The 14206-nt window shown below is 39.4% G+C and overlaps 1 protein-coding gene across 7 annotated transcripts in view; it reads right to left on the bottom strand.

Moving 5' to 3' along the window:
- Window positions 1–742: 742 nt before the first annotated feature.
- DAP3 (death associated protein 3) overlaps window positions 743–14206 on the bottom strand; it is a 30263-nt gene continuing 16799 nt past the window's right edge. For 4 of the 7 annotated variants that reach the window (XM_007171903.3, XM_057540187.1, XM_007171906.3 and 1 more), the window contains 9 exons: window positions 11778–11886; window positions 10352–10444; window positions 9576–9706; window positions 8805–8885; window positions 8558–8716; window positions 7781–7840; window positions 7199–7288; window positions 4527–4644; window positions 3296–3583 (listed from right to left, as the gene is read on the bottom strand). In XM_007171903.3, coding sequence (XP_007171965.1) covers window positions 3498–3583; window positions 4527–4644; window positions 7199–7288; window positions 7781–7840; window positions 8558–8716; window positions 8805–8885; window positions 9576–9706; window positions 10352–10444; window positions 11778–11886 — 927 coding nt within the window. In that variant the 3' untranslated portion in view covers window positions 3296–3497. Of the gene's footprint in view, window positions 1800–3295; window positions 3584–4526; window positions 4645–7198; window positions 7289–7780; window positions 7841–8557; window positions 8717–8804; window positions 8886–9575; window positions 9707–10351; window positions 10445–11461; window positions 11489–11777; window positions 11887–14206 lie in introns of those variants that run through there. The other 3 variants (XM_057540190.1, XM_057540215.1, XM_057540221.1) reach the window with 3 other exon arrangements.

Raw genomic sequence — 14206 nt, 5'->3', positions numbered from 1 at the left:
TTTTTCTCCACATCCTCCCCAACACTTGTTATTGTTGTCTTTTTGATTTATAGCCATTCTAGTGGGTGTGAGGTGGTATCTTACTGTGGTTTCGATTTGCTCCTAATCAGTAGTGATGTTGAGCATCTTTTCATTATCCTGTCAGCCACTTATATGTCTTTTCTTCAAGTTTTTAATTTTTTTAAAAAATAAATTTATTTTTGGCTGCATTGGGTCTTCGTTGCTGTGCACAGGCTTTCTCTAGTTGTGGTGAGCGGGGGCTACTCTTCACTGTGGTGCACGGGCTTCTGCTTCTCATTGCAGTGGCTTCTCTTGTTATGCAGCACGGGCTCTAGGTGCGCGGGCTCAGTAGTTGTGGCTTGTAGGCTCTAGAGTGCAGGCTCAGTAGTTGTGGCGCACAGGCTTAGCTGCTCCATGGCATGTGGGATCTTCCCGGACCAGGGATCAAACCCGTGTCCCCTGCATTGGCAGGCGGCTTCTCAAGCACTGCACCACCAGGGAAGTCCTCAGAATTACTTTCTTAATTTCATTTTTGGATTTTTCATTGCTAGTATAGAGAAATACAATTGGTTTTTGTATATTAATCTTGTAGTATTGGACTTCCCTGGTGGTGCAGTGGTTGAGAAACCGCCTGTCAGTGCAGGGGACACGGGTTCGATCCCTGGTCCGGGAAGATCCCACATGCCGTGGAGCAACTAAGCCCATGCGCCACAACTGCTAAGCCTGCGCTCTAGAGCCCGCGAGCCACAACTACTGAGTCCACATGCCACAACCGCTGAAGCCCGCATGCCTAGAGCCCGTGCTCCGCAACAAGAGAAGCCACTGCAATGAGTAGCCCCCACTCGCCGCAACCAGAGAAAAACCCGTGCGCAGCAACAAAGACCCAACGCAGCCAGAAACAATAAATAAATAAAATAAAATCATAAAATAAAAAAATTTATTTAACAACAACAAAAAAATCTTGTAGTATTGTTGTGACCTTGTTGAACTTGTTTTTAGTTCTAGTAGATTATTTTGAGATTTCCTAAGGTTTTCTATATACAGGAATATATCATCTGGAAATAAAGACAGTTTTGCTTCTTACTTTTCATTCTGAATTCAGTCTACCTGAGTGATGAAGAAAGGCCCCAAGAGACCAGCTGTGCAGCAGGCTTAGCATGGAGACAAAAAAAATTGGGGCATGAGGATCAGGTCTGCAGTAGAAGGATCTTAAGAAAAAAAGGGGACTGGATAGGATAGATTATGATAGAGTATTTAAAAAAAAATTAAGAATCCGTATTTAGCAAATTGCAAAAGTAATGAGGCAATTCTTCAGTAAGGATTTTGTACATAAATGATAGTACAGTCATACAGCTTACTATTCCACATTCATGAAAGAGAATAAGGCATATTGATTATGAGCTTGGCCTTCCAAAGATGGAAGCCAATGTCCCAGCCTCATTTACAGTTAAGGATCAGGCTTGTCAATCAGATTCAGGTCCTGTCCAGTAAGTATCTGGTAAGGGTAAGAGCAGTGGCATCTTGCTTTTTTTGGGAGGCAGCAGCACTGCAGTTTCTGGGGGCTAGCTGCCATTATCATTAGTATAGGCTGCAGTGTCAGTGTTCATAGTAGCACTGGTGACTTTATCACAGCAGATCCTCCCCTGTTGTGGTTAGGATGTTGTCCGTGGCTGCTGAGCTTGTGACAGTGTCCCTCTTGGAGGTTCTGTGTGTTACCTATTTCCTTTTCTTTTTAAATTCCTTAGAGCAGGCACTCGATTTATAAGAAAAACTCCTGACAAGTACAATTTCCAAGATACCTGGAAACACCAAGGTATAGAAGAGTAAGTACACTATTGTGTTTAAAAAAAATGCGTATTTTTTTAGAATTTTGTCTCTATAATTTGATTGCCTCTAGAAAAGGGAGCTGAGAGGAAAGGAGCCTGATTTTCCATGAAATGTTTTTGTATGGTTTGAACTTTGTAACCCATACATGGCAAAAATAAAGGCATAGTGAAGCCACTGAATGACATTAAGGGAATTGCATGATGTGCTGTGTTTAGAGAGCTCACTCAGGCAGCCCAGTGAAAGACAGACTGGAGGGAGGAGCCAAGGGTAGTTGGCAGAGAAACAGATTAGCAAATGATTATAGTAACTCAAACAAGAAGCGATGGGGTTATGAAAGGCAGTGGTAGTAAGGATGGAGAGGAGGAAGTGAGTTTGAGCTATTGAAAAGATAGATCTCAACACCTATCTGTATTGGGAGGCGTATCAGTCAGGGTTCAGTCAGAGAAGCAGAACTATATTAAAAGGGATTTGTTAAATGGATTCAAGCTTTCCAACTGTGGGAGCTGGTTAAGCAGCCTCTATAAGGTTGTTATGTTTGAGTCTGATGCTAGAACATCAGTCTAGCTAAAGTGTCTGGGGTCAGGGATGGAGGTTTTATTTTTGACAGGGAATCCTTGAGGAGGTGGTTTCAGGGTAGGGGCAGCTGGCTCTCTAGTGAAAAATGCTGATATACATTCAGACTCTCTTCTCATAGTAATTGTTCAAATAAAGCATTAATAAAATCCAAGTTATAAATAGTAGCTACCTATCATTTAATGGGGGCCTACTATGTGTGAGGCACTTGACATTTATTATGTGATTTATTTCTCAAAAAATCCCTGAAAGTTTGGCATTATTATTACCTTTACGTAAGGTGAAACAGAGATAGATAAGGTAAAATTAGAGAAGGAAATAGGCTAAGACAGTTAGCTAATAAGCAGCAGATCTGGGACTCAAACGTCTCACTCTTTAGAACCAACAACCTGGGTACGGTGAGAGAATCAGACTCTTTTGAAATTGATGAGTCACTATTTTCTCAAATCTCAGAAAGATGGTACACAGATAGTACTATTCTACATGGATTAAAGATGTTAATTCACTACGTACAATGTATGCTGTAGGGGTTTAGAACTTACTTCTTTCAGGAACCTGTAGAAAGGGGCTGTACTATACAAAGTTGCCAGACTCAGCTGGAGTTTGAGGAAAGTTCTCAGGGACCATTGATAAAAGAGTAAATAGGAAGTGAATGGTCTGGGAGGGAGAAGTTAAGCTGTGAGTCTCAATCTCCTAAATTGAATAAACTCTGGAAAATTTCTGTAGAATTTAGTCTCAACAAGCAGAATGCCAAAGAAATTCAATTTGGCCAATCTGAAGGCTCTTTCCATCTTATAAATATAACACAACACTTTAAGAAAGATACTTAATTTAATTTTTTAGGAAAAGCTACATGATTATTTAAAATGTGAAAACCACAACTAATAAACTGATGTTAGTTTCAGGACATCTTATTGCCACCACAGTCACATCACAAGGAACCCACTGCAACGAAGGTTGGGAGCTGACTGCAGTCCTGTCCGATCCCATAGGTGCACGTGCCTGGCTGCTCTTCTTGTGTCCTGCAGGACTCCCCCATCTGATTGGGTCCATTAGAAGAAATGTCCATTGTCTTCCACGTACCTTGTGACCATGGCTTAGAGGTAGGCACAGAGCCGCTCCAGCTGCCCAGGATTCCTATTACTTAGGAACAGCAGCTCCTTCTTCCCTTCTTCTGTATGAGCTAAAATGGAGTCAAACACAGATAACTGGCAGTTTTCTCCTGTAGCATTGTGTTACTTAGCAAATTCTGTAGTCAAAGGCTATGTTATCCAGATTACATTCTGATATAATTAGCACTCCCAAAATCTCACTTCTAGGCCCTTTATTCCACCCCCCAGTATTATTTTTTCTATGCATAATTTCCTTTTCTGTCTCTATTCCTCCAACCAGCATCTCTCTCTCCCTCTGTTTCAAGACTATCCTCTGGACTTTAAGGACTTTGTCAAATCTCTCAAACCTCCTTTTAGAAATCTCCCCATTGTGCCTCCTAACTCATCATGCTGCAGCTGCTTTATACTCTTCCCCCTATTCCTTTAATAACCTATTCCAACTGCAGCTAATTCTCTATTACCTAGTGACAGAACCACCTTTATTTTTCCTCTACACCCCGCCCCCCAACACACCCACACCCACCCAGCACTGAGGGCAAGGGTTAAATGAGCAGCTGGAACACTTTCATCTACAAATACTAGAACAGGTATAGCAAGGATTTGGTTTGGTGCTGGAGTAGCCTCTCACACAGCATCAGTTGTTCTGGGGGTGTCCCAGCAATATGAGCCTCTCAATCCAAGTGTGTTGAATGATGAATAAATGTGACAGTCAGAGTGTGGCAGCAACCCAATCACCTGGAAACTGCCAGTGGCTGGGTTCGGTCTCACCTCCTCTGTTAGCATGAGCATCTTATTCTAGACTAACGTGAGAATTTTAGGGAGAGATATAATGTCTCTTGTAAATCAAACTTTAACCAACCCCACACCTTCTGTACCATCTAATCAGCCAGAAAGAAGTCAAGATAAAGGGGAAAAAGATGAAGTACAAATTACAGGCTGCTGCTGAGGGAGGAAGAGATCAAGGCTCTGACTCAGTGGGATTCTTCTGTGAGAGGAAAAAGCTAAGCAACTGACCTTTCTCATGTTGAAGCCAATTGTTCTCCAAATAATAGTGAATACAACTTTCAAATTCCTTTGGGTTATAGTTGGAAACCAGGATGGGAATAAAGGGATCCAGGGCGTCAAATCCTTCCTGGAGAAGAAAAAGGATAAAGATACAGTATTCGTTAAGTGACAAATCAGTGTTTATTTAAACACTTTGAGGATAAGGTCTTTGATTTTGTTCTGTTCTCCTCTACTCCACATTCTCTGGGGCTGGCTACCCTTGCTCTACATGGCCACAAATATACTTAAAAAAGAGAGAATGCTTGAGGCCAGGGGCGGCGGCGGGGGCAGGGGGACGGGGAATGCCACTTATCTGAGAGTGTACACACATAATCGTATACGTGTTTAAATTTTTTTACAGTTCTAACTTCAATAGTCAACAACAGTTTTGATAGTTCATATACTCAAAAAAATTAAACAAAATGACAAGGATGGGGGAAAAGATCCTATTATAGAATATAAACTAAAACAAATGAATCAAACTGTATTTCAAAGTTCAAACATAACACTGAAGGGAGGAGGGAAACTAACCCAAACTAACTTCTGAACAGAATATTTGAACGAAAGACCCTTAGGCTAAAGATAAAAACTGCTCTAAAAGATATTGAGCCTAAATAAAACAGAAGTAAAAAAAAAAAAAATTTGCCCTCTAGTTCGCAGCTTATTTATCTAGAGGCAAGGGTTAGCAATTCTGAAACTATTTTACTATAATCTAAGATTGAGCTAATATGTAAATACACTGTGAATGAGAGATTATCGTTGGAGAAGAGGGTTACAAATATGGAAAGGGCGAAGGATACAATGAATGCCGGGATGCTAGCCTGGAACTAGAGGTATCAGATTCATGGTTTTTTAATATAGAGAAACAGATACAGATGTGTGTGGATGTGTATATATAAACACATATATGCACATAGCACATGTACATGTATGTTTGTATGTATGAATGGTGCATGTATCTACTTACTAACTCTGCTGGAGGGCCTAGAAGAAGTGACACCCACATCCCAGTAGCAGTAAGTATACCTAGCACTCAGGTCTTGGTTTCTAAATACCATTCTCCTCTAAAATGAACCAAGGCTCCTTGAAGAAATGGCTGATTTTAGGGCTGGGGCATGGAAAGTACATGATGAGTCATCTGGAACATATTCTTTTTTTTTTTTTTTTTTTAATAACTTTATTTATTTTTGGCTGTGTTGGGTCTTCGTTGCCGCGCGCGGGCTTTCTCTAGTTGCGGTGAGCCGGGGCTGTTCTTCGTTGCAGTGCGCGGGCTTCTCACTGCGGTGGCTTTTCTTGTTGCGGAGCACAGGCTCTAGAGCACAGGCTCAGTAGTTGTGGCACGGGGTTAGTTGCTCTGTGGCATGTGGGATCTTCCCGGAGCAGGGCTCGAACCCGTGTCCCCTGCATTGGCAGGCGGATTCTTAACCACTGTGCCACCAGGGAAGCCCTGGAACATATTCTTGTGCCAAAAATAAAGAAGTGCTTAGAAATGATGGGGACAGAGGAGGAAAGGTAGGGAGAAAAATGATGGGGACATGTTAAAGGGACATAGAAGCCAGCTTGAAGGGCTCCTACTGGCCAAATCTGGGATAACTTAAGTAGCAAAATAAATAATGAGAGTAATTATTTAATGGGTTCTAAACCCATTAAATAAGAATTCACATGTCTATGTTGAAACAAATACATAAATACATAAGGGAGAAAGGAAAATTCTTAAATATAAGAGAGGGCCAACTGATACATTTAGAAGTAATGGTGGAGCTAGAAAATATCCATCTTGCAATTATCATGATAACTGATTTAGGGAAGAATCACCGATGGAAACTAAAACTAGTAAAGGGAAGTTTGAGAAGTAAAAGGATATTTACCTAGTCTCAAAGTATATCTCCACAAGATACTTATTCATTACAAAAGGAAAAGAGTAACTTTACTGAGGAGAAATGAGGTGGAGAGCACCTTAACTAAGTGTTCAAAGTTTATATTGCCAGTAACAGGAGAAATAAGTTCCATGTGCTTTCTGATATTATGCACTGAGAAGACACAATATAACTTCTAACATCACATATAATCAGGAAAAAACATCAGACAACCCCATAAAATAACCCATAAGATAACTAGCATGTACTCTTCAAAAACAGAGATATAAATATTAAGGTTATAAAAGACAAAGACTGAGGATCTGTCCCAGATTAAAGGAGACTAAAGACACTTGACAGTTGAGTGCGGTGCATTATCCAGGACTTTCTTTTCCTGTAAAGGACACTGGGATAACTGGCAAAATCAGAATATACTCTATAGATTAGGTAACAGTCAATGTTAACTTTCTGATTTTGATAACTGTGCTGTGGTTATACACTAGAATATCTTTGATTTTAGGAAATATGTATTATTTAGAGATAAAAGAGGGCATCATATCTCAGGTTACTGTCACATAATTCAGGAAAAAAAAAAAGACGGAGAGAAAGAGTAAAGCAAACATGGTGAAGTGTTAACGATTTTAGAAATCTAGTTGAAGTCACAGAGGAATACCATTTTTCTCCAAGTCTGAAATTATGTCCAAAAAAAATATATATATATATATATGTATGTATATTTAGACAGAATGACTATCGAAGGGTAAACAAATTTTCCAGTGATTTGACCTTTCCCAGCAACTCCTGGGGCAGATAGGCTTTCCGGGGCTTAAAGAGAGACCCAGTCTGGCTCACAGTCAACACAATGGCGCCTCCTTGCTGAAAGAAAGGAGAAAAAGCTGAATTTGAAAAAGACAGAAAAATGCATTTTAATCATCTGCAGATTTTTTTTTTTTTTTTTTTTGCCATATGGTGGTATTGCAGTGTGATCTAGCACAGTTAAATGGCAACTAAATTGATTATTAATTCTCGATTTGACTCTGACAATAAATTGCTATATGATCTTAAATTTATCAAAATCCTTTCCAAAGTTGATAAGAAATAAAAACACCTTGAACAACTGCAGCAAAGTGAAATTATGCCAATATTTCAAAAAAATGGTTTTGAATAAGCGTACTACAGTCAAGTGGAAAGATAAGAAACCAAATATATAGATTCAAAACTTGGTACAGTTATGAGAATTAAATAAGATATAAGAACTTTCTGTCCACAAAATTAGAGACCGGTAAGTATTAGCAATGAGGCAGTTGAACATCTTTAAAACGAAAATACATTTCTTTCTGAAATCTGTTAAGCATCAAATGCACTCACCCAATCATTTTTCACCATTTTCCTCAGGTTGTAAATAAATGCTAGTTCTTCTGGGGCAATCTGCACATCGGTCAATGTGTGAGACAGAGGTGAGAGGGAGGAGAAAGGGAGAAAAGAGGGAGAGAAGAGAACATTACTTGCTCTGCCCGGATGCTCCCCTGAGATATCTGCACTGACAACAACTAGAAAATCCTCAACTGGGAAATCCCTGGAGGTCCATTGGTCAGGACTTTGCGCTCTCACTGCCGAGGGCCCGGGTTCAATTCCTGGTCAGGGGACTAAGATCCCACAAGCTGTGCTGTGAGGCCAAAAAAAAAAAAGAAAAAAAAGAATCCTCAACTACTACATAACCACAGTACCTGAAGGTACCTCTGGAATAAGCTACATGGCCACTGCTCCTCAAACTGCCATGCTTCTGGAGATTAAAAAACAGTTACCAAGGGAGAAAATACCCACTGCCCCAACCCACCCCCTTCCTTGATGCTTCTGATCATCGTCTCTGCTTAGACCAGAGAACATCATTTTGAAAAGAGAATAGAAGGAAGAAAATTGACAAAGAAAGAAAACACAGCTTTTGTTGTCATGCTCTTGGTATTCAGTGGATGATGGAATATGGCATCATCTTCTCCTTCTGATACTATTTTCACTATACATCCTATTTCAAATATTCCAAGGCAAGAAAATATACTGCATGGTCTAGAAGGCTATGTCCCAGCCTATGTATATGATGGTTTCTGAAATCAGAGAAACCAAAATAGAGAAACTCAGTTTTCCTACCGGGCTTTTATCTTCTCTTTTCAGTGTGGTCCTTCCCCAGAGAGCATTGACTCCATCCACTGCCACCAGGAGGCGAAAAATACCCAAAGAACTTTGCCTCTTTAGCTCTTTGAGCACAATCCCAGCTGCATCTGTGGCATTCCTCACCCGCATTATGCCCTGTAGGGAAAGAGAGACAGTGGCTTGCAGTCCTACAAGAGGCTGTCTCTGGTTAGACATAGTACACGTTCAGTGTCTTTTTTTATACCTGTTCAACTACTTCTCCCAGAGGACTGCCTTTCTCAGTGCTTTCTCGCTTATTCCAGACATACTTCTCTTGAACTTTTATCTAAAAATAAAACAAAGACCAAAAAAGGCCACTTAGCCTAAGGATAAACCCATCCCTAGCTAAGAAGGTAGGGTAGGAGGCTAAGGTTATTAGGAGTCTATTTTCATCTATTTTTCAAGCCTTGTAAGAGAGCTCAGCAGGGAAGTGAATGCTTTCTAGCCCATTTCTGCCTGGAGCTTAAAGAAACACACACAAAATAGTAAGGGATTCTGACTAAAAAGGCCCAGGATGAAGCCTTGGCACCTGCATTTTTAACAAGCTCCTAGGTGATTCTAACTTATATCCAGAGTTGAAAATCCCTGGCCTAGAGACTGTATGCAAGAATCACTAGAGAATAATTTTACGAACATGTTTCTGGTACCTAAAAGATCTAATCTGGAGAAAATTATGTAGTTGAAATGTGTGTTAGAGGATTTTAGGCTGTCACCTTGGAAAAGTCAATGAAGCAATCTGGACTTCACTTTGCTACCCACCAGATGCGACCAGCTTACTGCTGCCTCTTTATTTTACATGGATAAATGAGTTTCAGCGTGTGAACTCACTGTGAATAAAATGTATGAAAGAAATACAAAATGGTATAGTTATCCCAACTACAATATTAGTTCTCCATAGTCTACTGGTACTCAGGGCACAAAGAAGATAAAAATCTTAAAAGACTGTAGAGCACCAAACTTCTGGGAGTCTAGTCACCTGACTCAAGAAATGCTCATTTGCAGTTTTGAAATTCTTCAGCCAGGTTGAAGCCTCTAAAGGTTGATCAAAGCGCTGTTTGTTGTAGGTGGACTGCAGAAGATCCCGGCAGTTTTTCACCCAAAGATGAGCTAATCAAAAGGCAAAAGAAAACAAACTAGGCAGGAACTGACTGTATTCAACTCAAAATACTCTATGCTTCTTTAAGTTATGGAAGATGACTTTAGTTTCCCACATATATTTCTTAAAGCCTTCTTGCTTCAGAGGTTTACTTTTTGGTCTGGTCCATCTTAGATTAAATATTATCATTACACACAATACACAAATAAATGGATTAAAGGTCACCTCAGCTTCCCGGCAGTTTTTAAAGACAGAAAATGTGGATGCAAACAACACTGAACAAAACAAGGAGGGATATATGCGAAGTATGAAAGTTTAAGTTTTTAAGATCCATGCTGACAACCTAGAATGCTGACAAACAGTACCATGTCAAAGGCTCTGTGGGTACTCAAAGTTGTTGGCTGATGGCAATAAAGCTTGTGGTGAACACTAAGGTGGGAGTTTATGCTCTTGGGCATTACCTATCAAAGTGAGGATTGCTGCGCCAAAAAATACTTCATTCTAATTATCAAAAGGTTCCAAAACCAACTCAGACCAGCCTGTACCTGGAGCAAAGACCTCTCCCTTAGTTGTCAGAGCCCTGTCAGAAAATTGAAGCCACAATGTTACCACAGTAACAGAATAACTAACCCCAACATAGTGAGGGAAGTTCTTACCATCTGGAATATGTAGTATCAGCCAATCCTGTTTTGCACAGAAATGAATAACATGGCAAAGACTGAGGGTTTTTCCTGTTCCCTTCTCGCCATCTAAAGCACTTGCTGTTAAAGAAAACACCACCTTCCAGCGGTTGGGACTCCGCGCTCCCAACGCGGGGGCCCCGGGTTCCATCCCTGGTCGGGGAACTAGATCCCGCATGCCAGAACTGAAGATCTTGCATGCTGCAAAAAAGATCACGTGTGCTGCAGCTAGGACCTGTCACAGCCAAATAAATAAATATTTTTAAAAATAATAAATTTATAAAAAAAGAGAAAGGAATAGTAGTTTCATTTTTCTCACCAGGAATTGATTTAGGAATGGATGTGTGACGTAATTCTGGGCAATATGAAATGAGGGAATGTCTGATGGAAGCTTCTGGGAAATTTTTCTTTGTTTTAAAAAAAAAGAATGCAAGAAAGGAATGTTTACTTTTCTGGCCTTTGGACATGGCTCTGTGAAGATGAGATGTTTGGAGTTGCTGCAACCATTTTGTCAACATGAAGAAATCAACCTGGAGACAAAACCTAATATGGTGAAGATGACAACAGAAAGATTAAAGGAATCTGAGTTCTCTCTTTTTTAAAAGAATATTTATTTGTTTGTTTTGGCTGCGCCCGGTCCTGGTTGCAGCGTGCGGGGTCTTTAGTTTTGGCATGCCTGCGGGGTCTGGTTCCCCGACTGGGGATCGGGCCCAGGACCCCCTCATTGGGAGAGCAGAGTCTTACCTGCAGGACCGCCAGGGAAGTCCTGGAATCTGAGTTCTTGATGACCTCAATGAACTGCTGAAATAACCAAACCTGAGCCTAAACCTGATGTTCCTGTTCCTTAGGCAAAAATCATTTATTACCTAAGCCATTTTGAGTTCGACTTTCTTCTTACTCAACTGCAAATGAAGCATCTTAAGTGATAAACTAAAACAGGAGAAGCACAACATGAGATGAAGAATTGGGTCATTTTAGAGATGAGCCACCAAAAGTTGGAGTATGTTAATAGGCTATTTAATATGTTCACACCTAATTGTTTTAAAAAAAGCTGTTTTGACAGTACCACTAAAATAGATTACTTACATCTTTTAAATTTAGGACTGCAAAAATCTCCAATTAGAGCAAGGAGTAAAAGAAACAAGTTCCTGAGGAAAATAAATTTTGTCAATTTTCAAAATATTAGAATTTTCATGCACTCGTATTACAGGAGTGTCAATTCTGACTTAACCCCTTCTGGCTAAAAATAAAGGTATTTTCTTAATTAAAAAAAAAAAAAAGAAAAAGAAAACACCACCAAGAGGGACACTTCGACTGTCAACAAATAAAGCATTTCTTCTTTTCCCACATTTGAGGGAGGAAAGCATTGGCTCAGATAGCCCAGGCAAGCAGGAAAGGATACAGAAAACGTATCGTACAGCTGGATGAGCAAAATTGGTGTTTTTCAGGTAATGCAGAAGCTCTAGGGCTGGTCTCCTTACCATCAGGCAAGCTTCATTGAATGTCTTCACCTAACAAAACAGGGAAAGAGGAAGGAGAGGGTGGGGTGTGGAACTTCTAGCCTGTTCTTGGTAATATACACTGAGTCCAACATAGCAACCATAGCATCAAATTGCCTATTTTTCATTTATTCAGTTAGGAAAGGTTGGTATTGAATTTGAAAATTTAGCCATGTAATTTAGCTAAGAATTAAAACACATTATCCCGCACCAAGTGTGTAACAGTCAACTTTTGATTATTTCTGTAAATGAAGCACAGATATTATAGCAGTTAATTGAAATTTACAAATAATCCAGACATAACTATGTAAACTACTTAAGGTTGATATAAATATTAAAAGCGTGTAAAATGCTTAACAAAGCATCTGACACATGGTAAGCATCAAATAAATGTTAATTCTTTTAAATTTATTTTTAGCTAATTCTTTTTTTAAATTTAATTAAATTAATTTATTTATTTTTGGTTGCATTGAGTCTTAGTTGTGGCACGCAGGATCTTTCGTTGCGGCACGCAGGCTTCTCTCTAGTTGTGGCTCGTGGGCTCCAGAGTGCTTGGGCTCTGTAGTTGCGGCACGTGGGCTCTCTAGTTGTGGGGCAGAGGCTCAGTAGTTGCGACGTGTGGGCTTAGTTGCCCCACGGCATGTGGGATCTTAGTTCCCCACGTTCCCTGCATTGGAAGGCAGGTTCTTAACCACTGGACCACCAGGGAAGTCCCTTTAGCTAATTCTTATTACTGTAACCACCTAGATTTTTCTCTAGAACTTATATACATACCAGCTCAGGAGCAGGTGCGACCAACTGCCCCACAGCTATGAGGCCATACCTGACACCACCAGTATACAGATACACCAGAGAACTGACACACAAAATTCATTCCCTTTTTGACACCAGGAATAATTTGGTGGAAAAATTTGGGAAGCAGTGATATGTATGAAAATGATTTGCAAATAAAGTATTTAATAATGTCTACTGATAAGAATAAATGCCTAACAAATACTACTCACAAGTATATCAGGTAAGGATTAAGATAGTGTTGGTATTTTTTAAAGAAATCCTAACCAAACAATTGAATTGGAGAAGAACTTTGACAGGTAAGTTCAAACTTAATGGAAAGTGAAACCTTCAAAAACATGATACAGATATTAAAACAGAAATGCCGTATTAGGCAATATGACAGTACTAAAATACACAAACAATGGTGAGGGAGTTGGCCTTTACATAAATGGAAGTTATGGAAAGAATGTATGAGTAATTCCCTCCAAAGCACTGGTGGTTAACCATTCTGAAAGCAACCTGCAATAGTTAAAGTTAGGCCCTCAGAACCATGTTAGAGATTGTACTATGAATGTCTTGGGACAGTTTAAAGTGATGATTTCTTCTGACCGTGTCCTATTTCCAAACTTAACAAAATTTTTGATGACAAGCTGTCTATGGCCTAGAATTAGCCCCTTTACTGGTGTCTCATCTAATTTCTTGAAATAAAACACATTGAAGAAATGACATCCTCTGGTTTCTAAGCTAAAAATCACCTGCACAGTCAAGTTTGATATTTCAATAAGAAGGAATAATTTCTGAGGCTGAAACTAACTGAGCAGGAATTAGCCAAAAGAACCAATTTTCCCAGGGACTTCCCTGGTGGTCTAGTGGGTAAGACTCCATGCTCCCAATGCAGGGGGCCTGGGTACGATCCCTGGTCGGGGAACTAGATCCTGCATGCATGCCACAACTAAGAGTCTGCATGACACAACTAAGACCTGGCACAGCCAAATAAATAAATAAATAAATAAATGTTTATTAAAAGTGTTAAAAAAAAAAAAAGAACAAATTTTGCCAATAAACTCTGCTTGCAGTTAACTATGAATTCTTTCAATGGCTATAAAGCAACCCAAGATTACATTCTTTGGGTTGAATTTATGACCACAAAACTACATTTTCTGAAAACCCATGAGACTGAAGAAGAACAATGAATGATGCATCTAATCCAAATATCATTTCTATTTGGCTCAAAAGTATATTATGTTTTCGCTTTTCCACACATATAAACTATTTTCATGATATTTTGCTAAGGCAAATATTAAATTCATTTTTAACAATTATTTGACATCTAAAGTTTCTAGAAATCTGTTGGGTAACACAAGGAAAAGAGTGGAATATTATTTATTTACTTAAGAATATTTTGCCTGGCTCCAAAAAGGATTTAAAGAGGTTAACTGCAGATAAGCATTTGCTTAAAGTAATTATAACAACAGTACTATTCACAAAAGATAATCAATAGCTCAATTTATCTGTTCTGTTTTTAAGATTCAAATTAAATCTTTTATAGTTTTCTACT

Source organism: Balaenoptera acutorostrata, chromosome 1 (assembly GCF_949987535.1).
Source record: "Balaenoptera acutorostrata chromosome 1, mBalAcu1.1, whole genome shotgun sequence".
In the NCBI taxonomy this organism is placed as follows: domain Eukaryota; kingdom Metazoa; phylum Chordata; class Mammalia; order Artiodactyla; family Balaenopteridae; genus Balaenoptera; species Balaenoptera acutorostrata.
This window is presented reverse-complemented; position numbering and strand designations above follow the sequence as displayed.